At 41.0% G+C, this 27,272-nt stretch overlaps 2 protein-coding genes across 2 annotated transcripts; both read left to right on the forward strand.

The window, feature by feature from the left end:
• Positions 1 to 8,581: 8,581 nt before the first annotated feature.
• nkx2.9 (NK2 transcription factor related, locus 9 (Drosophila)) lies at positions 8,582 to 10,545 on the forward strand. The gene is made up of 2 exons (XM_034576123.1): positions 8,582 to 9,021; positions 9,570 to 10,545. The coding sequence occupies exons 1-2, from the start codon at positions 8,880 to 8,882 to the stop codon at positions 10,121 to 10,123; spliced, it is 696 nt and encodes a 231-aa protein (XP_034432014.1). The 5' UTR covers positions 8,582 to 8,879; the 3' UTR covers positions 10,124 to 10,545.
• A 6,774-nt stretch (positions 10,546 to 17,319) lies between these two features.
• Positions 17,320 to 20,064, forward strand: nkx2.1 (NK2 homeobox 1). The gene is made up of 2 exons (XM_034576998.1): positions 17,320 to 18,137; positions 18,815 to 20,064. Exons 1-2 carry the CDS (start codon positions 17,771 to 17,773, stop codon positions 19,495 to 19,497), a joined length of 1,050 nt encoding a protein of 349 aa, XP_034432889.1. The 5' UTR covers positions 17,320 to 17,770; the 3' UTR covers positions 19,498 to 20,064.
• The last annotated feature ends 7,208 nt before the right edge of the window (positions 20,065 to 27,272 follow it).

The following is a 27,272-nucleotide window of genomic DNA, read 5'->3' on the forward strand; positions in this document are numbered from 1 at the left end:
GGCACAAAGAAATAAACTAAATCACTCAACATAGAATCACTTACAACATCAAGTCGATAACATTTCAAATCCATCATCTTAAAACTTAAAAGCAGTGTTGGAAAGTAACTAAGTACATTTACTCAAGTAGAGTACATTTTGAGTATTTAGACTTTCTTGGGTTTTTCCTTTTTTTGCTTGTTAGTCATAAAAAATATTTGACTTTTTCCTCAACTACATTTATCTGATAACTCTGGTTATTGATATAAATAATGACAAATAAATGACAATGTTTTATTATAGATCAAAATAAGACTTTATTGATCCCAGGGATTTAGAAACTACAGAGCAGTTCCCGAAACAACATCAATATACTGAGTCATTATTATATGATAAATGCATTAATAGTTAGAGGCCTGTACTTTAACATTACTACTTTACTTTAGAATGTACTTTATTCTGAAATGGGCCACTCAACACAACGAACAACCTTTTGTGTTTTATTTATACTTATACTTTCTTATTTTTACTTTCTAATATTTAATGTAGGTCTTTTACTACTCATACTGCTAACAGCGTATTTCTACACTGCAGAAGTATTACTACAAGATCGAAGTACTTCTGCATAAAGTTCATTATCAGTAGCGGAATTCATGGGATATTGATTCACCAATAGTTTATAGACAAATAATATGATAAACTGAAATGTTTTCGAGACAAAAACATAATTATTACTGTTGTTGTTGTTATTTTTATTATTATTATTTATTTATTGTATTGTATTGGTTGTTTTAGTTAACTATCATTTCCAAAAGTCATTGCTAAACTTCAGACACATCTCCAGTCGGGACACTGAGCTCAGCCAGAGACGCACTGACTGATCCGGTTACTGTAAAAAGAGGAAGCAGCAGAGCGGTGAAATCCAAGCCACCACTAACTGTCCCCTGTGTGTGTGTGTGTGTGTGTGTGTGTGTGTGTGTGTGTGTGTGTGTGTGTGTGTGTGTGTGTGTGTGTGTGTGTGTGTGTGTGTGTGTGTGTGTGTGTGTGTGTGTGTGTGTGTGTGTGTGTGTGTGTGTGTGAAAGGGAGTGTGTGTGTGTGTGTGTGTGTGTCTGTGTCTGTGTGTCTGTGTGTCTGTGTCTGTGTGAAAGGGAGTGTGTGTGTGTGTGTGTGTGTGTCTGTGTGTGTGTGTGAAAGAAAGAAAGAAAGAAAGAAAGAAAGAAAGGGAGTGTGTGTGTGATATTCAGATAAGACTGCACGGAGCTGGAGGGTGACATCTCTTTAACCTGGCGACTCCAACCTCTGCGTCCTGAGCGACACCATTAAAGTCTGTGCGCAGGTTAGCACTTCGCCCGGGTTGAGAGGCGAGGTAACTTTAGCGCGGCCTTAATGAGGACGAGCGCGGGTTAAAGACGTGTGTAGTCGTGTTTCAGAGGCCTGGCCTGGAGTTCAGCCGAGTGCGACAAAAATGAACAATATTTACGACACTTTTACGCATACATCACTTTGACATCTGTGCGTCTGGCACCTGGCACCCATTAGTATTAAATATTTCATTCCGCCCTAATTTGGACCTTTCTTTGTCCCGCACCGAGGACAGCGGAGGAGAAAAACCCGCAGAGTTCAACCTTTCTGCGCTTTTACGCAGCGTCTCCTTTGTGCAGAAACGTGCAAATGGGGTGTTGATGCAGACCACACCGCCGCGTTACATGCGCCATATAGAGCCGAGGAACGGTTGAGTCATACCTGAGCTGGACTTATATTAAATTTCCTCATGCATTAAGATCCAGAGACATTCCTGTAATTAGTCAGGCCCGGCTTCACCAGTGTTTTACACAGTGTTATTAGATTACCGAGTGAACCCAGTGTTCAGTGTCCTCATAAACAAACAGGCCGAGCGGAGTCACGTGCGTGTGTCCGTGTGGAGCAGCGACACACAACTGATGTTGTTTGATTATGAGCCTGATGTCTGATGAGGAAACGAATACAACGTGGGAATGTTAGAAACTAGAATAACTTTCTTTATATCCTGCTGTTGAATTATGTTTAAATATATTGTATCTGCTTAATTGATAAGGAATATTTCATATGATGACAATGAATGTTCACCGAGGCCTCCTGAATCCAGTCCACGTGCAGCTTGGTGACGCCTCCTGACGTGGAAGCTGATTCTGCTGCTTTTTACACAATTCAATGACAAGTTGCATGAGTTAGTGACACTGCAGGGGGCGCTGTTGAGCACCAGAGAACTGGACACTGAGGAAGAACCTTCTCAAGTTGTTCCCTGGTGTGACAACAACACTGGAGTGTCCCTCTCTGTGTGTCCATGTTGGTCTCAGTGTCTCCAGAGGGTCACTGCCTCTGCCAACACACAACCACACAACCTGCTTATTCCAAGTACAGTGGCGCCATCTAATGGACATTTAGCAAACAGATAAATTGGTATTTCATATTGTGATAGCTCCCCACAGCACCTAGCATTCATGTGGTAAATAGGTTTTATCTAGTACTATATATCATGTATTTATATGTTCTGTCTTTCATTAACTGCTCCATGTTATGAATAGATATAAATGCCTGGTGAGGTTCTAGTTTTTTTCTGTTTTGAATGTTACACGTTTTTCATTTTAAGCGCCTCCTTGTGTTTTTAGTTCATACAATACTGTGTTAAAGTTTCAGGTACTAATCAACATTTGGTGTCACCGTCCTTTGCCCTTGGTCCTTGACATGAAAGTTGTTTCCAAGCATCCTGAACCTGCCAGAGTCGTTCTGTGGATTCATTGTGTCTCAGCCTGACTCCATGATGCAGGGACCAGGACTCTGTGAGGGACCAGGTCACCTGTCAACAGGCTGATGGTTGTTAAAGCCTCTGGTTGTGTGTCTGTGCTCAGGACTGATGACACGTCTCTCTGATTGTAGGAGAGAACATCTAAAAGTTATGTTTGTAGTTATGTGAATGCTTTTTTGATTATATTTTAGTTTATTTTTATGTGTGTGTTCCTCATGCTTTTATTCATCCTTCTTCTAGTGTTTGAAAAATCAGCGTATGGAGCTTTGCTTGTCAATTATATTGGCTTTTACTTGTAAGGCACTTTTAAATGCATCAATCCAAATGAAAGGTCTGGCTTTTAATAATTGATTGATCCAATATTTGAAAATACGTGTAGGCTCCAGTTGTTTGCAACCTCAGTGACTGATCCTTTGTCTGTTCATGTGCAGGTCTGAATGTGGCTGGAGGTAAAGGTGTGCAGGGGACTCAGCACCCCTCAGTTAGACAGGGAGCTCTAACTACATCCCCACATCATGAAGGAGCAGCAGCTGGTTTCATCCTCCCACTACTGATCATCCCTTAGTTTCACATCAGGCAGCTGAGAGTGAAGAGCAACAGAAGAACCACGTCTGAGGAACAAGCCTCTGGTGTTTTCCACCTGGCAGATAAAGACTGAGGTGAACTTCATCCACAGTGTGTGGTTTGAATTTAAAGGTTGAAGCAGGACTGTGTCTGTCAGTTTCAATGTGTGTCCTCTAGAGGGCGACCACGTATCAAACATGTCTCCAGCAGCAGCAACAGGTTCAGAGGCTTCAAATGTTGATAGTGCACAGAAGTAAAAAGTTTTTATTTTCAGAAAGAACTTTGTAACAGATTAGAGTAACGTCCTTTACTTCTTTTATCAAACAGTTAGTTTCTTTACACTGTGACTGAAAATCACTTTCCCTTTGTTTCCACAGGTTTTTTCATGAAAACAAAATCTGGAACATGACTGAAAAAGATGGAAACACAAACTGTTTAGAATGTGAGTTTAATTCAGCCTGATTCTGTTTTATTTATTTATTTCATATTTCCATCTCACTTATATTCTGATCCTTAGTGTCTATGTTCTCATGCATGTCAGTGGACTCACAGTTTCTTAGTTCAAAGCTTTAACTGGAACCGACACGAGACAACAATGAGTTCAGTGACTATATTGTTATCACAAGTTAAATACTTGTAAATTAAATCTTGTTTGAAAAAGACCACTATTGTACTTTTTTCTTGAATTGGTCTTGATATAATTAATAAAGGAGCTACTCGTCTATTTTGAACAATATACAAGTGTATGAATAATAAATATAATTAAAGATTAGCAGTTCTGATCATGTTAAAATGTTAAATATAGTTTTGTTGCTTCCACACAGAGCTGCTCTCACATACAGAGATAGACTGGGCTGATGGCAGCTGTGGAAACAACTCAGCTGAAAAGTAAGTGATATTTGATGTTTGATTTTTTTCTGAGAGACTCCTGTTTACGTTTGCGTGTTTTATAATCTGTGTCCCCTAGAGGGAATAGAAATCAAGTTTTAATTTTTACAACCATTAATATGAATGAATCAATGACTGACCACTGCTGGTAATCTAGATAAATAATCAATCACACCACAAGCACAGAGATTAAAAGTAATATTGCAAGTTCTAAGTACATTTATTACTTTTACATACATTTGATAATACTTGATTTTTCAAGGCAAAAACATTTATAATTTTGTGTTTTCTGAAATCATGACATTTTAAAATATAAAATCAAAGTGTGACATGAATTGAAAGCTCAATGGAAAATGCCAATCAAGAAGTACAATTGTGCTTTTGGCTTCTTTAAAAACTAAAAGGATTTAATGTGTTAAGCTTCTCTTTAAAACCAATGGTGTTAAGTGGCGTCTCCTTGTGTGTGACAAGTCGTTCTACACGTGGTTTCTCTTGATTTCTATTTCAATAAACACACTTGATTGTCGTAATGCTCATGTTGATGTTCCAGGATCGTTCTCTCTTTCCTGTGTTTTGTATCTTCACTTGTGAAAATCCCATTGGTACACACTGGCTTTGTGTCTTAAAGCATCAGACAAACAAACCTGACTTGTGGACACGCACACACACACACACACACACACACACACACACACACACACACACACACACACACACACACACACTGAGCAGCAAACACACAGCTGCTGCTTGGTCAAGCCGCCTCACAAGACCCCAGTTTACTACAGAGAGTGATGTGGCGGCCAAGTAATTATCCCCTGCTGCCCCTCTCCAAAATGCTAATGGTATTTACAGGACAGGGGGAGAGGAGCGAGGACGGCGGCGGCGGCGGCAGGTGCAGCTGCTGGAGCGTGATGCTACACTAAAGCCATCACGCTGTGCTGTGGAGTAACAGAGGCCTCATTGTGGCTGTAAAGGTGACGGACAATCAGACTGGAATCAGATAAACATCTCAGGGGTTTAATCTCTGCACTGGTCTTAATGTAAAGTACCAGTTCAGGGCTGGAGGGCACGTGAGGATGTCAGCAGATGGCACAGTGGTAACATGCTGGATGTTGTGTTAAATGAATATTTACTTTGATATGAGCAGTTAAAGGGACACTCCACCAATTTAACATATACAGCTTCTTGCATTCATCATCAAAAGTTGCCTGTTAATCAGCCGACTTCTTTGTTATCTCAACTTTGGCCTGAGACTTGAAAGAAATAGCCAAGTGCTGTTCAATTTTTAAATCCAACTCTTTTGAGGGAAGATCGAATCAGAGGACATTGTTCTTTTATTTGCAGTCACCTTTCATTTGAACCGATGGGCCCAGGAAACATCCAGATACTGACCTGAGACTTGAATTTACTATATGGACACAACAATACAGAAATGTACGAAGGGGCCTCGTGGTGCATTCATTGTCTCTATTAGAGATGTCAGACATATAAAGACATAAACAAATACTCTGTTGTACTTGTTAAAAAAAGTCTCAAAATCATTTATACTCCATTAATGCTCAGTGAAGAAATAACAACATTTGAATGAGCAAAAATATTTTCATCTCAAAAGTTGTCTCCTAAAAAAAGTAGATTTTTCAGTGGAGGTGCAATGGAGGTTTAGGTTTTTCCATTTTAGGTTTGTTGTAGCATTTCCTGTTCGGCTTCCAAATGTCAAACATGTTTACTGATATGAACAAAGCACTGATTTAAGGTGAGAACAAAGAAAACTGTCTCTTCAGCAGATGAATGTGAAAACGGTCCCCTGGTGTCAAACTGCACATCATTCTGCAGGGGGACAATAACCAAAACACATTTTTTAGTTAAGAAGGAAACTCGTTTTTTAACTCATGTCTGCAAAGCTTTATTTGGACTTCCTCTCGTTGCTCGGGTGAAAAATGTTCAAACTGTCTGTTTAAGCAGCTGATTCCAGAAGCGAGCGAGAGGAGTCCGGGTCTGTCTGAGGAGGGATTGGAGATGGAGAGCTGAACAACAGAGTAAATATTTGGCAGTGGAGAGCTCTTGGGGCTGCAGAGGACCCTCTCCGGCTGAAGCCTGTGGGTGTTAAATAGATTAAGGGGCTGCTGGGTCATTGTGGACAGAGAAAATTCCCGCTCTTTGGACATGACTTCTCTTTGCCTGTGCGTGTTTTTGCTCTCCAATCGAGTGCCCTCTGTAAACTATCCACTCAGCAAACCTGCGCTACTGTAATCCGCTGGTGTTTGTCAACCACTGGAGGCCGATGTGTACACAGAAAAGGAGCCTGAAGGAGGGCATGGTTCTCACAGGGTTTGGTGATAACACATTATCATCATAAAAGTTGCTGGGTATTGTTTGTTTTCAGAGGAAACGTGTGCGTAATTTGCGTAAAGGTTTTTAAATGGGGGGAAAAAACAAGCGTTAAAGGCTCGTTTAGGATAAATCTGGGTCACTGACTTTTGCTGAGCTCCGAAAATCTAAAGAGGAATTTAAAAGGAATTTAATACGTCCTGAATCACACGTGTAATATTGCCCCGGACTATGGACTTGGCGGCCGGAGACGCAGAGCAGTAGATAGTGTCCCAGATCCCATTCAGCTCCATTCAAAACCATGACAACACGGAACAAGCTCGGATTTATCCTGCAAAGTTAAAGGACATTGTGCCTGGGCGTCAATCAGGCATTATTGCGGGACTGAACAAATGCAAAATCTTGACTGGAACAAATGCTTCCAACGGGTCTCGGACGCGGGGCTACATTTTCCCCTTTTGTTCCCCTCCTCTGGTTGGCATGTATTTGTGTTCCCTCTCGTCCGACCACCCAGGACGACTGGGGAGGCATGTTCCACCACCACTCTCCGTCCCCGGCCTCATGCACCGCGCTTGAAGTGGATAAGGGCCTAATATCAATATCAAATACGAGTTAAAAACAGCAGCAGCCCCCCACATAAGGCTGGATTCACGCTTTGCATTTAATGCGTTTTATGTGTCTGGATGGAGCCAAGAAATCAGCCTGTAGGCGTCAGAATGAGTGGAGGAAGATCCGCTGTGTTCTCCACGAAGGAATCCATTTGTTTCACTATTAAATGGCGTTAAAATGCGCAGTAAGTTGCGCATTTCTGAGCCACAGCGCTTCCTTTAAGTTCTGTGCGTAAAGTAAGATTAATTATCGATAATTCATCTTGATTATCACTGAATAAAATCCAGTCAGCAAAGATCAGTCATCGCTTCAATTTGTCAGAAACTTGTTTGGAACTTCAAGTTGGACATAAAAAGTCTTTATTGTACAATTAATTTACTTTAGCAATATTATACTTTAAACCAGGTATTTAGTTCCATTTTAGACCATTTATAAATATTTGATAAAACACCATAAAGTGTAGTTGTAAACAAAAATGTTTCCTGTCATCAGCAAAAAGCTTCAGGGTCAAATTCTGCACGTGCAAAACATTATTGAGGACATTGAAACTTTAAGCTATAACAAAAAGACACTGGAAAGTGGAAACTGATTTTAATTCGATTCTTATCAGATATAATGACAACAAATCCTGTAACAGGACAATAATTCAGTGTCATTCACTGGCAAGAAATACACCTTCATGACACATATGTTAACTGGTGTTAATCAGTAAATACTATTTTATAAAACAAAGCTATAAAGTATAGTTGCAGGTGTAAGGACATTTTAAGTGTTTTTTCGTTATTGTTCATTATTGCACTTTCAATAATTGTAAATTCTCTTATGAGGACATACTTTACATTAATCCAACTGTGTTTTTCTGTGCCAGGAGTAGTTATACTGGGTCAAACAAACAAAAATATTCAAACTAAATATCAAGTTTAGCATTTACAAAAATCCTGAGAGTATTATCATCTTAAATCATCCAGAAAAAAGTGTAGAAAAAGGACGATTTTTTCTGAAAACAAGAAGCCACATGCTCGAGAATCCATCACCTTCCATAAAAGTGCACATTTCTCACGCCTGTAATTAATACGCCTCTAATGGACGTATTAGTTAAACCAACTCTCAGGCTAATTGCTCACTTTGTATGCAAATGCTGGACACGTTGTTCTGGATGAGAGGAGGGAGGCAGTGAGGGAGGAGAGGAGGATGGGGTTGGGGGGGGGGGGGGGGGGGCTGATGATGGGACGGCCTCTGTTGTCAGTTGCCACCCAAGACGTGATTCAGCTCCAACAATCACCATTATCTGTTTCCCCAGTTTGACGATACGGGGCGAATCTGTAATGATGACGAGTGTTTCCTTCGCTCATTGTTGAGAGGAGTTTTTTTTCTTTTCTGTTCCGCTCGCAGCCTCCACACCTACCGTCATTGGGTGACAGCACTCCAGCCTTTCAGGTACCCAGCGGAGGAGGAGGCTTTATAAGCGCGCAGGCTTGTGTTTGCAGCTTATGGAGAACTGTTTGTGTAAACACTGAGCCCAGTGCGCACACACACACACACAAACACACACTGGTGTTTGGACAGTGCGTAAAGTGGAGAGGAGAGAGAGAGAGAGAGAGAGAGAGAGAGAGAGAGAGAGAGCATCCTCCCTGGACAGGCTTACTCTGAGTGCTTGTTTATTTCCTAAAAAAACAAACTCACAACCCCTGGACTGAGTCTGCACTGGCACGAGGACGCGACATGGCTGCACCGACCAAGTTCAGCTTCTCCGTCAGGAGCATCCTGGATCTGCCCGAGCTGGAGACGGTGCCCGGCTACTCCTCCTGCTCCTCCAGCTCGCCCTACTCCTCCTGGATGGACTGCGACCGGAGCCCCTGCATATGTAAGTGCACGTTTCAAGCCATTTTGGTGATGATGCTGGGTTTTACTAATCCACCATGTCCAGTGTTTAATGTTAAGTATTAATACGCTTTATTTTGACCTTTCTAATAACGTTTATTAGGAGAATGGATGTTAGAAAATTGTGGGCCTTCCTCAGAAAATACTTTGGATACATAGAAGAATGGATGGATGGATGGATGGATGGATGGATGGATGGATAAAGATGGATGGATGGAAAGAGATCAATAGATAGATGGATGGGTAGAAAGATGGATAGATAGGACAAAGAGATATAGATAGATGTGTAGATGGATGGATAGATAGAGGTGGATAAATGGATGTATGGTTGTCGATATAGAAAATTCAATGACTATAAGCTCTATGTATTATGATATTATTTCTATGTATAGAAGTGTGGACTAACCTGTATATATTTAGATGGACAAATACATGAATGGATGTAGACAGATGGAAAATGTAATGTGTAATGCTCTATGTTTATTATCACGTTATTCCTATATGTGGACTAACCGGTGTTTATTCCTGCAGCCTCGGATGAAGGCAGCCTCGAGGCCTCCCCGGACTCCACCAAGCCGGACGACTCGTCCCTGGACTCGGAGCCCGACAAGAGCAAGAAGAGCAAGAAGCGGCGGGTCCTGTTCTCCAAGGGCCAGACCCTGGAGCTGGAGAGGCGCTTCCGCCAGCAGCGCTACCTGTCCGGCCCGGAGAGGGAGCAGCTGGCCCGGCTCCTCAGCCTGACCCCGACCCAGGTGAAGATCTGGTTCCAGAACCACCGCTACAAGATGAAGAGAGGCCGCGCGGAGCTCCTCCACGACGCGGAGATGGCGCAGCATCCCCCGGTGCTGCGCAGGCTCGTCGTCCCGATCCTGGTGCGGGACGGGAAACCTTTCCACACCTGCTTACTGGACACGGAGAAACCCGGGTGTTTGCCCCATTCCTTCCCCTTGGCCTACCCGGCTCTGCAGCACCCCTCCCCGCTCGCTCTTCCTCCCAGGTACCAGCACTTTCCCACCGCGGCGGCCTCCAGATTCGCCTGGAGAGACTTTTGGAGCGACTCTGTTCACTTTAACTCTTTCAAATGAAGGCCTCATCTTTTTGTTTTTTTAATTATTCATGCACAAACTCATTTAGAATCGCATCAAATGTTTTCTGAATGTTCAGCAGATTTTCGAGCAACTTAAACATTTAGATTTTTAGAACCAAACGTATTTTTGCACATTTTATTTTTGCATATCTATTTTCTCTACGTGGGGCCTCATCGGTGTGGCCTGGATTTTGAATTATCCGCCGGGATAATGTACTTGTATGTTTTTTGAAGCCGTTTAAACACAATATTTGTATGAATAACTTGATGGCAGATAATGTACAGTAGTGTTCATTAGGCGCTGATAGAAGAGGTATTATTATTATTATAGCCTGAATGTTTGAAGGAAATTTTATGTTATTTGTTGTTTGAAAGTTTCTTTCACTTGTTTGAACTGTTTCTATTTGTGAACAAAAATTATTAATAAAACTCTCACATATTTTGTATTTTAGTGTAATGTGTTTTCTTCTTTCAAGTTTATCCCCCAAATCTTCATATATTTCCTGAATCAAAGCAAATTAATGCAGAAATACTCATTTTATTTGATTAATTCAGCTGTTTTTAGTTGTTTTTCCTTTTAGAAATAGTGTTGAAGCTCTTGAACGTGCTCCATTTGGGCTTAAAATCTGTTCAGTTGTTTTAAAATCATACATTTTAGTCTAAAATATATAGAATTTGTCAAATCTAAAAGATGTAGCAGGTCATGACAGGGGCTCAGGGGCCTTTCTAATGGTAAAGGAAACTAATTATTCAGCCAAAAGCTGAGCAAACATTTCTCCTAAAGAGACTGGATTTGCTTAAGCATAAGAATAGGTGGCCAGTAAACATCCCTCACTATAGCTCCATGTAGTCGTCTGGGCCCATGGGCTGCTTTCCCCTTTTATACTGTGAACTTTTGTTATTCTGAGGCAAGTGGGACAAATGCAGCGACTGGAGCTTCGTTCATGTTCTGAGAGGAAGGAGAAATAAGGAGTTTTAAAGGTGCAACAGGCTGAATTAAAGGCAGGTGACTGACTGATCTTTAATATTTTATTAGATACAAGAACAGGGGGAGTAGAGGAGGAAGATGCTATGATAAGCAGAACAGGACGATCACAGAGGAGCTTATATAATGTTTTTTCTCATGTTTTTATTTACAGTGCACCCAGGCCTGTTCAAAACAACCCTTAACAGTAACTTACATCGACACAAAGTGTGTGGGAAAACTCCAATAGTGCAGATTTTCACATTGTTAGATATCCTCACATACACTCGATCCATTTCCATGTGGCAGCGTCGCCTCGTCCAAGCCTCCCCAGTCTGGTTTGAATGTTTTATAATGAAGAATATGCTTCAGTGTTTAAAATCATGTCAGTATTTCATCGGTGACGAGGGGGGTCTTCTGCTTTCACGCCCCCTATAATGTTGTTTGCTCGTCCTGTGACCCTGCAGCCCATCGTCCCTGTCACCTGGCCCTTTGTCCCCCTCGCTGGGGCCACCTTGTATCACATATGGAGGGGACTGGCCGAACCCCTCAGCTCGCTGCATCTTCCCTTAAACACTCTTTTTGTCTGTGTGTCTCCGTGTGAATGGACCATTGTCCCCCATCCAAAAGGGACCTAGACAAAATCTTTAGTGTTTCAATTCCCGTGATGTTTAATCAGTCCCTGCGACAAATTTATGAGGTTTAACTGCACAATGGTGTTTTAGAGCATCTTGGGGTTTAAGGGTGACAAAGACAGGCTTTTAGAGGTTGCCATTGGTTTTTTAAGTTGGTCCGAAGAATTGACTGAAAAGGATGGGTTTGTATTAGCCTGCCCATCCTATAGTTTTACTCACTGCTCTGCCCCACAGGGCCTCTCTCAGCAAAGTTATAAGGTCGACGTAAATAAGGCCACAGGAGAAGTATTGTCGAGATGATGCAAAGAACATTTAATGTGTATTTGGTTTTAATGGCCTCCGGACTTAAAAACACTGATTCTATACTTTTCAAATTCATATTTTTGTAAAAAAACATTTCAAACACTTTAGTCTCCCCATATTGAAAACTTTTCATTGGACAGATTTTGTTGTGGGTCGTTTTGGTCCAGTGATCGTCTGAAACTTTGTTTAGTCTACAAACATCCAACTGTTTATCTACTCTTTACCTCTGGGTTCATTTCTACATCTCTACCCCACATAGAAAATATAAGTTATTGTTCTGTGTGTAAAGTAAATATGTTAAAAGAAGAATGACAAAAGTTTTAATTTAAATATATTTGCCATCTTTCAAAAGCAAAACATAGCGGGAAATCAAAAATAGACCTTCTACATATAGTGAATAAAACTAATATTTATATGTTAGACAAGATTTAGATAAATACTCAGGTAAGACTGTGTTCGTGCATGTTTGGACATATGTGACTTGTCTTTTCATTGCTTGTGTATGAACTAGGGTAACTAAGACTTTGTTTTACGATAAAGAAACATGTATTGTTGTGGATGAATAAAATGCGAAGTGTAAAGAGACAAAACATTATATTAAACCAACACTGATCATTAAATAAGTAGTGTAGCCGAGTGATTTGCATGAGTCTGTGTGAAACTCTTGGAATAGATGACACAAAAATAATGCAGCTGAATGTGTTCATTTCTCTTTCAACTTGTCTGGTTGTGATTTCTTTAAAAGGAAACATAGTCCTACAATCCACATTAGGGCTTTTTTCATTTCTGGTGATGTTTAAGTATTTAAAAATGTAACAGATGTAATGTTATGGAAGTTTTCTGGAAGCTGGTGAAAGGAGAACTCAGGCAGCAGCAGAGTTTAATGTAGACTTGATGCATCAAGGAGACCAGAAGGTGGATAAATATACAAACGCTAACACAGTAACATGAGCAACTGTCTCCCCCAAGTCTGAAGATGTCTCCCACAGCCTCCCAGTATATCTCCCTCACCCTGTGTCACCCATTCCAACAGCACATCCATGAAAGGCTAGAACTGCTGTCACTCTCTATGTTACATGTAGGTGTTTGCATCCTATTGGACAGTTAAGCCTTAAGTATGAATTCCTAAATCACATTGTGTCCTTACGTCTTGACCCTGGTGAAATACACAAAAGAGTTGGAGTTTGTGAGAGTTGAAGTTTGGTGCCTCTCTGTCTGGAGCATCTGAGTTAGATATGAACGTCCGTCAACGTAGACACTGTAGTTTGGTCCTTCATCTATAACCTGACCTTGGGTACTGCTTAGAGATAGAAGGGAGTATCTGTGGAATTAGACAGACACTATTCTCTTGAACAGATATAGTGTAAAATACAATATACATAATATATAGTGACACATACAGTAATGTGTGAGGATGGTCCAAAACTCCTCAACAGGTAATATCTCAAAAAACAGCTTATAGAGATGTCCTTTATGCCTTACACATTATTAATAATGTAGACATGTACGATTCTTAACTAAAGTCATTCAGAAAGATTACAACTGTACAGTATCAGCTGTAATATGTGCAGTGGAGGTTCCACTGTGATGTCACAAAATCATGCTCATAGTTTTGAGACTAGATTTAACTTGGGAACAGAGAATCCTTCATCATATTTTAAATGTTACTCTATACTTTTGATCTATGCATTTAGACTTTTGATGAAAAACGCACAATAAAATCTCTTTATATGGAAACAGAAGAACATAGTTAGTTCTTTTATATACGTTCCTCCATCTATAAACTGTAAAACATGTTTTCTTACAACCTTCAGCTGTTGTATAATAATGTTTTGAATACTTATCTGACAGAATTGCACATTTTAAACTGATGCATGAGTTGTTTTTCTTGGATTTTTGCTCCCTGACATCTACATTTTCTCTCATTTACAGACCAACATGAACCTTTATTCCACTGAGTTGGAGCGACAACTTTTCCATCTTCAGCAAATACCAACAACTCCTTCATTTTAAGCCGGTTGTGATCCACGTGTCCACTAGATGGCGGAATAAGACCCAGTATAACTTTGCAAATGACCAAACCCTGAGTGTTTTCTGCGGATGGTGACGTGCAGTACATCCACCAGGGGGCGGGCTTTGCTTTTATTCTCTAAGTCCTTGCAAGTGTGTCGCTTTGCAGCTGCTGATTGGGCTTAGGGAGGCAGTGACGTTTAGAGTGACGTCATACACCAGTGTTTTGCTCAAAAGTTACGTTTCAGAGTCACTTTGCTCGAAGTCCAGTGGGAAAGAAAAAACATTATCTACACCTGACTTCGTGCGTGTGATGGTGAATCAAACCAATGTTCTCCTCTTTCTTTTTCACACCTCCTCCTCAGCTGCTGTTGTTCCTCCTGCAGCTCATTTCCTGAGGAGCTGGAAGGAAAAAGGAGGAGAAGTCAGAAAGAGTTATAAAAATCCTCAGGAGACTCAGACTCTGTCAGAGCGAAATGAGACAATTAACAACTGATCTCAATTCATGCAGATGTGAAATGTTTATATTGATGTAAAGAAAGTGTTGTTTTTTTAATAGGAAAGAATCACTTCCCCTCGTTGCACTGCTTCCTTTTATTCTCTGGAGTATATCATGCACCAATCAGTTCATAAACAACAACCTGCAGCCTGGATAACAAAAGGCTCGATAGCCCCATACCCTCCACTTCACCGCGTCCTCATTATTCGGATGAATTAGCCCGAACATTTGGACTAATTACCACTAATTGGCCATAATTGCCGTGTGCCAGAACAGGGGAAAGGTTCTGATTGAGATGATTAAGAATGTCTTGCGAAATTCCGTAATTAACGGAGGCAGGAGCAAGGTCTACCTCGCGGAAAACATGCTGTAATGTTAATTGGCTGCGAGTGACGCGCGCGCGCCTCGGCTGCGATCCAAGACAGTTCACTTTAGCTGTAACATAAAACCTTCGGGCTATGTGATAACGTGGCTTCATTAGAGATAATTGTGAGGCAATTGGAGCAAATGGATTGTTGTGATGTGTGCGCGCATCTTTAAATTGGAACCGTGCGTCTGGAAACATGCAGCGCGCATCAGGTTATCCTGCTGACAGCCTGTAAAACACTCACACTCACACGCACACGCACACGCACACACACACTCATCTCCATGACTCCAGAGGACATTACATTGTTTTACATAGATTACCTGGAGACTTATTTTCACTTCAACCATAGTTACTACTTGCCTAACCCTAACCCTGCCCAGACTTTAACCTATACCTTAACCTGACCTAAAGCTAACCTTAACCTAAACCTAAACTTAAGACATGTCTTAACCTTAAAATTGTATTATTTTACATTATGGGACTTGCTTATTGTCCCCATAAGGAAGACAAGTCCCCATATTGTGTAAACTGGTTTAAGTCCCCACAGCATGAGTAAGACCTGGAACACACACACACACACACACACACACACACACACACACACACACACACACACACACACACACACACACACACACACACACACACACACACACACACAGCCGTGTCTCCATGACTTCAGAGGACATTACATTGACTTACATTGATTTCCTGGATACTTACTCTGACCTCAAACCTAGCTACATGCCTAACCCTAACTATGCCCTAACTTTAACCTAACCTAGTCCTAAAGCTAACCTTAACCTAAAGCTAAACTAAACCTAAAACTAAACTTAAAATACGTATTTGCCTTAAAATGTAATTATTTACATTATAAGAACATGCTCTTTGTCCCCATAAGGAAGACAAGTCCCCATATTGTGTAAAGAGATTTCTTCCTGGAATACACACACCCAGGTTTCTGCAGGACTTTGCATTAACTTCAATTCATTTAGGAAAGAATAGGCTATCCAAACTTATCCCTAAGCTTAACCTAACCCCCCAATACACACACACACACACACACACACACACACACACACACACACACACACACACACACACACACACACCCTCACTTTGACAGCTTGTTGCTGAGGTCGCAGCCAATCTGAATAAAAACAAACATTAAAACTGCTTCTAAACATTATTTATGTTAGAAATAAAACTCTGAGCCCAGTTTAATACTCAACAGAGAATAACACGGATCACAGTGTTACAACAAACCGGATCTGCCACCAGAAGACGCTGTGTTTCTTTAACGACACAACCTGCAGCCACAGACTCCTGCTGCAGGAGCTGCTGCTGCTGCTGCAGCACTGACCCTTTACCAACAGACACCTGCTTTATTTCACATGTTTACTGCAGCTTTACATCAGGTTTTCAGCTCCGGTTTGATCCTGACAGCCGCAGATTGTGTAAGTTAGACGTTACATCAATTTTAATTCTGTGCTGCTTACTCTCAATCATTTTGTAACTGGAGAGCAACAAACTGGATGAACAAAATGTTTTGCTTTATCTTGAAATATTAGAAATATGGACTAATATGTAAATACTGATCATTAAAACAAGCTGTTTGCACTTATAATAATAAAATATAGACTGCATTTAAAATATCCTACAGCAAAAACTATAATAATAATAATAATAATAATAATAATAATAATAATATAAATTAATTTAAACACTTTTGTTTGCCCTAAAATAATAGATTTAATTTATTGTCTGTTAATTAAAAAATACGTAGAAATAGCCTCCTAAAAGCTGTGCGTAAAAGTGACATTTTCCTGTCCAGCTACGCAATATTTACACTATTTCTTTTCTCATGCCTCTAAGTACATTTCTAGAGCTGACACGTGATGCAGTGGAACTATTATGGCATCAAGGTAAGATGCTGCTCGTGCTTCAACACCTTTAACCTTCGCACGAGAGCCTCTCCTCCTCAAGACTCCGTTGTTTTGTTGACTTGTTGTGTGTGTGTACGTGTGTGTGGGTGTGTGTGTGTGTGTGTGAATTAAGGTAATGATATCAAAAGAAGAAAAAACGATGGGGGGAGGGGGGGGGTTGTTAATCATTTACGCAGCTACTTAACACGCGGATGTGTATTTATTACTTATCAGTATCAGTCAATTTCCCGCCCCGCAAGTGCACTTTTGCATGTCTGAGTACGATAAGGCATAACACAAACAATCCTGCAATCACTGGAGGCCTCTCATGGCCATTAAAAGTCAGTAGTTCACCCGAGGAGTGGTTCTCCAACTCTCAAGTCCATACAGGCCTCCTTTCATCAAGAGGCCCTCGTAAACATCACTACAGTTAATAAAGTGCATTGTGGTCACTGCGAAGCTCGAGGTGCGGCCGCGCGTTCATCAGCGACCAGCAACAAGTCGCCAACTCCAGATGTGGCAGCTGGAGCGGGAGCGGGAGCCGGAGCGCGCGCACCACCACCGCCCGCCTGCAGCCGAGCATCTCTGAGCGCGCACCGCGGCGCTCATGTCGTGGTTACAGTGCGAAGGGGAGCACATGTCTTGGAAGTGAAATTACGCACGGAGGAAGGAGGCTAGGGCTGTTTGGTATTGTTGCCGATGCCCCGCCTCTGATGGTAGCCTTAAACCTGGCACCCAGCTAAAACAAACCAAAGCCAGCACCGAGCTCCCACTCAATCCAATTAAGGCGGACTTGAGGCGCTCTCCTACGTGTTCATCTACCAGGATCGACGCTGAGACAACAGGAACCAGAGGGGCTTTGGCTAAAAGAAGAGAGGAAAAAAAAGAGAAGGAGCGATTGCCTTGCCTTCTAATTTCTCCCTCTCCAGCCCCAGAACAATGTCGATGAGCCCTAAGCATACGACTCCTTTTTCTGTTTCCGATATCTTGAGTCCCCTCGAGGAGAGCTATAAGAAATTAAGCATGGAGAATAACAACTTGGGGGCACCTCTCACTTCTTACCGGCAGCCGCAGGTTTCCCAGGCGGCGATGCAGCAGCACCACATGGGCCACAATGGGACTGTGTCTGCGGCTTACCACATGACTGCGGCAGGTGTCTCTCAGCTGTCACACTCGGCCATGGGGGGCTACTGTAACGGCAACCTGGGCAACATGGGCGACCTGCCGTCGTACCAGGACGGCATGAGGGGCAGCGCCACGGCCACCGGCTGGTACGGAGCCAACCCGGACCCGCGCTTCTCCACCAGTGAGTATCCCGCACCTGTGCTTTGACTCCGGCTTTGAGTGGTCTCGGGTGCACGCTTGGGTGAATTTGGCGCACGGTGCATCGTTTCTGTCAACCGTGCGTATTTACGCGCAAAGGAAAAGACTCTCCATGTCGCTCTAGTCTAGATTTCCTTATTTTGTTGTTATTAAATTTATCCCAAAATAAAGCTTAATAATAGTTTATTTAATTCATGGAGGGCAACATCTGTTAATGAAAAAAAGTCTCACTACAAGAGCGTGGCTGATAAAATGTCCCTTTAAGCGTTGGGCGTTTATTTAAGATAATTTATTAACCTGTGCCGACTCTTTCATCGCATTAAACCAACAACACTGTGCCGTCAGTGGTGAACTTTAGCCGCACTTGTTATTTAATAGAATTTGTCAGTTGTGTATTTATGAATCTGGACTTTGACGCGCATTGTGTGTTTGACATTAATGGATGAGGGCACCTGCCTCTGATCATCTGTCTTTCTTCTGCTCAGCTTGTTTGTCAAAATGCACAATGTTTTTGTGTTGCACTTTATAATTATTCATTTCTGACTGAGCTTTAGGAAATTAAAACCCTATAATTGTGTCCTTCAAAACCAAATTTCTCTGGTGTGTTCCTTATAAAAACCGGCTTGTAGAATTCATTGTATTTATGTTCTTTTCTTATAGTTTCTCGCTTCATGGGTTCGTCGTCGGGCATGAACATGGGCAGCATGGGCAGCCTCAGCTCCCTGGCGGACGTGGGCAAAGGCATGGGCTCTCTGTCCAGCACCCCGCGGAGAAAGAGGCGAGTGCTGTTCTCCCAGGCGCAGGTGTACGAGCTGGAGCGGCGCTTCAAGCAGCAGAAATACCTGTCGGCGCCGGAGAGGGAGCACCTGGCGAGCATGATCCACCTCACCCCGACCCAGGTGAAAATCTGGTTCCAGAACCACCGCTACAAGATGAAGAGGCAGGCCAAAGACAAGGTGTCCCAGCAGCAGATGCAGCAGGACGGGGGCTCCTGCCAGCAGCAGCAGCAGCAGCAGCAGTCCCCGCGGAGGGTGGCCGTGCCGGTGCTGGTGAAGGACGGGAAGCCGTGCCAAGGCACCGGCCACACGCCCACGTCCTCCGCACAGACTCACCACCAGCAAGGGGGCAACGTCATGATCATGTCCAACAACACGTCCGGCCTCGGGCAGCACCAGGGCGGGCAGGTGGGAAGCACGGGCCACTCTCCGGACCTGGCCCCGCACTCCTCCAGTCCCCCGTCGCTGCAGGGCCAAGTGCCCGGCCTGTCGCACCTCAACTCCCCGGGCTCAGAGTACGGCTCGGCCCTGCAGTGTTCCGCCCTGTTGTACGGCAGGACGTGGTGACAAGAGGCGGCCGCTCAGAGCTCACACCTGGCCAGGACTTCGAGTTGCACCGTGTAAATGTGCGCGTATTTGAAAAAGAAGCTCCTCTTGCATTTCCACCTTTTGGAAAAACAGAAAAAAAGAAAAAAGACGCGAGACTCACATGGAAGAAAAACACTCGTCCTGAAACTGCGGGATGTTGAAAGTCTTGGGATTTATTTATGTAAATTATATTGAGAACAAGAGAAGAATCGCGTAAAAGCCGCAGAAAGAGGAGAAGTGAAGCTGGACAGGGAGGCGGAGGGGAAACTGCAGAAAACTGGGTGCTGTTCGATTCCCCCCCCCTCACAAACAAACAAACAAACAAACACTTGATGATTTAAGATAGAATTTAATGTAAGCCGTAGATCTAGCTTGTATATTTCTGTAAGAGGTTTGGATTTTAGCTCTCTGTTGTACAAAGTTTTTGACGCTATTGACGGTTTGTTGTCGTTTCATTGGTATTTGTACGTTTTATTTCTTTGTAACTTATATAGATATTTGACTTACTACAGAACAGTCCTATTAATAAATTATGGAAACACGACAGCTATAAGCTTTTTCTTGTGGAACCTATTTGTACGCACAGACCTAGAAATGGGTCTTTGGAGACATCAGAAAATTATTTATGAATACAAACATCCTTTTATTTTGTATTATTTCGTTTAATCGATTCATATTTCTCCTCTTTTTTTTATGAAGGTAGTTTTCTCTACTAATTATTGGGTTCATTGCGATAAATAACTTTTAAAATGCAGATGCAGGTTTTCGGTTTTTTGCTAAACCAGTCCAGGTTTTGCAAAGTGACAAAACAAAAATATTACATCGACACTAATTCGACTCTAATTCTACCTCGACGGTTAAAGAGTGGAGGGCCTATTTTCCAGGTTTCTCCTCGCACACACCTCGGTGTTATCGTGCAGCTCACACATGAGCCCTGCAGAGTAAACTCAGCCTTTTTCTCTTTTCTCTTCTCTGTGTGTGTTCGAGTCCCTGGTGTTTGTGTGTTCGGTGTGTGTGAGTCAGAAAAAGGTGAGGTCGCTCAGCTCCCACATCAAACACACTCGCAGCTCAAAGCGCTGCAGCTTATCGATGGAAACCCCTGAAGTATTCTGCTCAAATAACCGCTCTGCTATCAGCCGCTTTATCAATAATCTATCAGGGGATTGTAAGGAGGCGGCGGAGCCTGTTTGCGTCCATGACAAACACCTTTTGTAAAGTTAACCTATAAACTGTCGTCTGCAAGAATGAAGGCATATTTATTTTTTATCCAAGTTATTCATTCTGTCAGCATTTGCTCTTCAAAATAAAATAGGCCTAATACTACGATTATTATTTGTGGATTATTCTCCAGCCAACTAATAAAGATATATGTGTCTTAAATGGTAAATTATGTGGTTGCTTAGCGACGGGTGTCAAATAAGACACAGTCCAAATTGTCTGAATTAAAAAAAATGTACATTAGAGGATTTTTTTATTTTATTGAAACGTTTTTTTCTTGCAGTTTAAAACATTTACATTTCATTCATTGGCCACTAAACTCACTTTCTAACAAACCTCACCAACTTAACTTGTTTGGGGACATCGTTTGATTTTATTCTTCAATTTTCAATTTTTATTTGTATAGCACCAAATCACATGCATAATATAAATATATTTAAATACATAACTTACCTTATTATCTCAGGCACCTGACCTCGTATAGGCAACTTCTTTGTACTGTGAAGTCGAGGCCTAACAGAGTTACAGAGAAACACGACGAGCTTTGATTTAGACCCAAAGCGAGAAAGCAAACGTATCGGTTGACCTATATCTCCTAGTGACGTGTTAAATAGCATAATAATAATAATAATAATAATAATAATAATAATAATAATAATAATAAACTTAACAATGGTCCAATTTGTGTTTGCTACAAATAGGCCTAATACAAATGATAATAATAACCAGGTGTATGTTACAAATAAAAAAACAATTCAGGTTTATGTTACAAATAAAAAAGAATTAGTTTTGTGTTAGAATATGAAAAAATAGATGTTGGTGTTTCTTTTTTTTATCAATAAACAATAATAAGCTGCATTAATGCTCCAGGAGCAGTTTGCACCTGACTCGTGTTTTATACATCCTGTCTTCTATGTGCTCCCTGGTTCTGATCTCGAGGGGGTTTATTGCTCCTCCTCTCTCTGTTTCCTGGCATGTTAGGTTGGGGAAATTATATTTGACCTACTACTGCGTTAAAATGGTTATTTATCCCTTTTATTTTATGGGGGGGGGGGTTGATTCAAACTTCAAACGTGTGCTCCTCCATCGAAGAAACCTCTCAAAGCCCCTCAGAGGATTGGTTTGGTGGCTCGGACTCAGCCACCAACTCAGTGTGTGCTCCACTGAGAGGATGGGTTTTTTCTTGACTGGTGAAACGTTCATTTATATTTTAAAACACGCAGCTTTAAAAAAAAAATAATTTGAAGGACCTGTGAGTTTCTCCTGGACTCACGTGTCTTTGCCACCGAGCAAATCCCACAAACTCCTCCGGGCTCTTTTCAGGAGGAATCTCCCCAGCATCACACACCATCTTCTATTAGGTGTTTCGCTGCGCCTGTTTTGTTGCGCACAGAAGTGAGAAGTTTGGGATTACATTACCATGTCTTTGGCGCCGTGTGTGGTCTTTGTGTGCAGCTTGTAGCTGTTGAGAATGACTTGTTGGAAGCGTGTGTGCTCTCATCGCTCCCTTTTGTAGGAAGCCACAGTGCAGCTCCACAAGTCCTCCTGGCTTTATGCTGGGCTGCTCTCCCCGAAGCCCAAGCAATTAGTCCCTAATCTCCAGGTAATCATATTTGAGTTAGCGACGAGCTGCATGTGAATTTTACTCGTCGCTTTAGCCCCAGTTTCACTTTCGTGGATAATATGCAGCATCCATATCTGTGTTTGTTGTTAGTGTCCGTGGAATGAGGTCAGTGTCTAAAGAGGGAATTAAATATGGCTGCGTCTGGAAAAGTTCAGGCTGCAATAAATTCTGGAGGGAGAACAAGAGCTGATTTAAATCCTCATGGTGACTTCGACAATTTAACAATAACAATCTCTAAATATTTAATTTTTATTTACGTTTCACTTTTAAAGTAGTTTTCCTCATTGAAAATTAAAAATAATTGTCCCTTTTTATTCCACTGAACATTTCTAAAATTGAGAATAAATATGTAGAGAGCAGGAGGTAAATCACGGCTCCTCAGGATGGAAAAACTTCAATCGTTTGAAATGTTTGCAGCCTTTCTTGTGCTTTTAAGACACAGACGAGAGATGTGAGAAAGGGAATATAATCATTAACATATTAAATAATACTTCAAATGATTAAACCAAAGTACACCATACAGGTTAGGGTGGTAACAATGGCACAATTTAAAAAAGCGTCCCTGTTGTACTTATTAATCAATGTAGAAATTTGATTCCTGGCATATTCCTAATCATGAATATATGAGGATGTGTATGTCATGTTTTAATATGATTTGCTTGCTATAATTTGAAGTTATAAATCTAAGGAAAAAAACAAATGAAAAAATAATTTGATAGTAGTGAATTACAGAATTGGTTTCTTATCATTTTAAGAATGAGCTTTTAAGCTTTTTTCCTGTTAGAGATGTAAAAGGAAGAACCTGGTGCTGTCCACGGTGCTGAAATAGATCAACAAATTATTTTTTCATTATTAACAACAACATGTGTTGTCTACACATCACATATTTAAACAAGACAAATCCAACAATTTCCATCACATTATAACCAGAGACTTGACAGAGCTACTTTTCACATATGAAACCCTAATAACCACATTTAGAGCTGGAATGAAAACGTGTCTTCTTTTAAAACACAGCCCCTCTCACTCAACATTGCATCGCAGCAGGCCTCAGCATTCACGTGCATTACAAACAGCACAATTACACAGCAACTGCAATCACCCCCCTTTGGTAAATGTTATTGTCAGCTAGCAGCAAAAAAATCTTTAATTGTCCGACGTTTATCTGCTTCTTCAATCCATTGTGCAAAGAGCACAAACGAGGGTCATTTGTGCACTGAAATATTTTGCATGCAAAGCGAGGCACAAGATGCTGTAATACTTGACCTTTCAGCATAATTGTTGCAGGCATGAAATGCAGCATTCAGAGCTGGCTGAGTGGAGTCTTTCTCTCTCCCCCCTCTGATGAACAAATCACATTTTATACATCTCCCGTCTTTGGCTTTGTTTCTTGGGAAGAAAACTTCTCTGGGGCTGGATGCCATTCATTTTCATTTTAATGAAGCTGCTGAAGAGGGGGAAAGAAAGCATGAATCACAAGATTTCTCAATTCAAGACTCAACGACTTAAAGCCAGAAAAGAAGAAATGGATATTTGACATTTTGACAAGTCATTGGTTGATTAACACTGGGCAGCAGGATTTTAAAAATCTTGCTCAAGGACACATGGTAGGAGAGAGACTGTGGAGACTCAACATGAATCAGTGGTTGCAGGAAAAACTGCAGGAACTTCAAAACCAAACAGAAATAGAAAAAACTATATTTAAAAAGAATTAAGTCATAGAAGATGAATAAGCAAATAGCATTTCTTTCACCTGATAAAGTCGTGAAATGTGAATTAAATGAGTATTGTTTAACAATGTGCAGGAAAATTATTATATATACAATAAGTCTGTAAAGATTTGGTCTTTTACAAAAATGTAAAAGATTCAGATCTTTGTCAAATATCTTTTCACTATTCATCTTCTGCATGTGGAACAAAATTTGAAAAGAGGACAAATTATGGGAAATATACAACACAACCAAAAACTAATGGTCAGGAGAACATTTGCTATTAACAGTTAAAATCTCTTGTTAAAGGTAGTTTGAAAGTTTCTGGAGAACGTAAACTTAGATTTTTAACAAATGTATCTCCTCCTAAGTTTTTTAAAGTAAACCCCAAACCTGAACAAAATGAAATATTTTTCATTTGAGAGTAGCACAGGTTTGTTTTCTAATAATTTCTCTTCCATCTGAATTGTGAAAGTGATTTGTTGTCATGAGTTCGGTGGTTGAAGATCATGTGTTTTAAAGAAGTGCATCATCTGCATAGAGCTTAAAGTCAAACTGACAGAGAGGTTACATCATCTATAGCTTCAGCTGGGACCTAAACCTGAGTGGAACAGAATATGTGACCAGGTCATTAACATGAGATCTGACTGCTCAAGAGCGGGGAAGGCTTTACTAGCTGGGTTTAGTTCAGTAGCTGTGGTTAGTTTAGTAGCTGTGGTCAGTCTAGTTGATGTGGTTAGTTTAGTATCTGTGGTTAGTTAGTTGCTGTGGTTAGTTTAGTATCAGTGGTTAGTTAGTTGCTGTGGTTAGTTTAGTATCTGTGGTTAGTTAGTTGCTGTGGTTAGTTTAGTATCAGTGGTTAGTTTAGTTGCTGTGGTTAGTTTAGTTGCTGTGGTTAGTTTAGTAGCTGTGGTTAGTTAAGTAGCTGTTGTTGCGTTAGTAGCTGTGTTTAGTTTAGTATCAGTGGTTAGTTTAGTAGCTGTGGTTAGTTTAGTATCTGTGGTTAGTTTATCATATTATAGCTATTTATGAATAGTGAGTTTTTTTTAACAGGTGGAACAGACACTGTTTTGTTTGAAGCTATTTCGAGGATACAACCAATAAACGCTTTCTGGGAACCGATATAAAAAAAACACCACCACTTATCTACTACTCAGTTGTAATCTCAACTTTATTTCTGCTAACTAGCATCAATAAATAGTGACACTCAAACAGAAATCTTTTGATTTGAAGATGGCCGGACAAAGATTTGTGGTTAAGTACTGTGCTCTGCTCTGTGAGCTCTGTGGTGTTGGCAGTCGTACTCAAACCATCTCAGTCAGCTGCTAATGGGCTCTCGTCCTGTCAAATAATGAAGTACCTTTCCTGACTGTGCTCAACTCAACTCAAGCTCACACTGTTTTCATTCAGGTCCTCGTGTGTTTGCAGGAGAAAGGGGGAATTGAAGATAATTTGATGAAAGTATTTGGATTTATTTAAAAAGATTAAGCTTATGATTGGAATTAGGATGAGAGTTACAGGTTTAAGTTTAAAATGTGGATCAGAATTAGGTTGAGCTTGTTGGGCTGCATGGTTTAACCTATAAAGTCCTAGGAGGGATAGGGATTTGTGTGTGCATGTGTGTGTGTGTGTGTGTGAGGGGGAGAGAGAGAGGGAGAGAGAGAGAGAGAGAGCTCCAGTTAAACATGCCAATTAAGGGAGGCCGGTGTAAAGCGGACTTGTCATGTGTGTGTACAGTGGCAGCAGGAGTCCTTTAGGAAGCAACGAGCCATCACTAACCCCGTTAACACTGAACCCTCCACACTGACCCGGGTCCTGCTGCTGCCTCCACAGACCTGCACCAACAACTGCTCCTTTTAATGTCCGGGGCTGTCTCTCTTTCAAATGACGAGACCTGGAGTGAAGTTAAATAGATCTGCATGACATAATCACCAGGGTATTTATAATATATATTTATATTAAATTGGGTTTTTATTTTATTCTATAAGTTATGTTAATCATTAAAAGTATGTTGTAAAATATTAGTAACAGTGATGGGAAGTCTATAGTTACTCTATTACATTTACATATTTACTCATTTATTTGACAGAAAGTCACTTGATACTTTACAAATTAAGATATTACCGTCAAATATATCATCTTAAAACACATTGTATTTTTTACAGATAAAAGTATAGGCTACCCAACACTATATGAATAAGTTAAAATGATCTCAAAGTTATAATACATCACATCCTATTATATACCTTATGGGTTAATTAGGCATTTTTAACACTTTTACTTCAATTCTTTCTGAATTTTGTAGCTGACGCTTTTATATGTTTTGTCTTAGCAACATTTTTAATGCAGGACAAGGTATTGATATTTTAACTTCAGTAAATGACTTGAAAACCTACATCACACACGATTAAGAGAATATAAGGACACTACAGAGATCTTGTGGGGTAAGACCCTTTCAAAGCCTTACAATATTTTGTTGTCCTATAAACATATATATATATATATATATAATATAATATATATGTAACTTGTCTTTTTATGTCGATGCTGAAATAATAAAACTTTTCACATCTTGTAGTAAAGTGGGACAACTTGAGGAAACCATCCTATATTCAAACCAGGCCTCCAGTCAGTCCATTCTTCTGTGTGACTGAATAGTGCGGGTACGTCTCTTTGCAGGCGTAAAAAAAAAAAAATTCCTTGAATGTTGCTACACAATAAGCAATCAAGATCCCAAGCCCAGACATTTGACAGCTTAATGAGTTCAGGCTGCAATCACTTTAAAGAAAGGGCCTGGTCTATTTTAACCCGAGCAGAGCCCGTGCATGTGAGCTGAGAAAAGGCGCAGCTCGTCCATTTAACTCACACCAAAGATGCACATAACTACAGGTTAATACAAATACAGGCTGGAGGTGGATGTAAATAGGTCTTGTGTATTTAGGACCTGTTGAGACCTACATGTTTGTTCGGCAAAACAGGAGGAGGGGTGATATTTGCCCCCCTAATGAAATATGTCATTACGAGGAATTCATGTGACACAAAGGGGGCGACAGTCAAAAATTGCCCCACTGCTGTTCAGTAATTTATAGTTTGCCCTGGCAGCGCCTGCAGGCAGGTGGCTGGTCCATCATGCAAATGGTTTTGGCTGTGCCGACATAATTAGCCACTGCGCAGCCGCTTAAATTAACAATTAGCTAACATGC

The sequence above is a fragment of the Hippoglossus hippoglossus genome, chromosome 22 (genome assembly GCF_009819705.1).
Source record: "Hippoglossus hippoglossus isolate fHipHip1 chromosome 22, fHipHip1.pri, whole genome shotgun sequence".
NCBI lineage: Eukaryota > Metazoa > Chordata > Actinopteri > Pleuronectiformes > Pleuronectidae > Hippoglossus > Hippoglossus hippoglossus.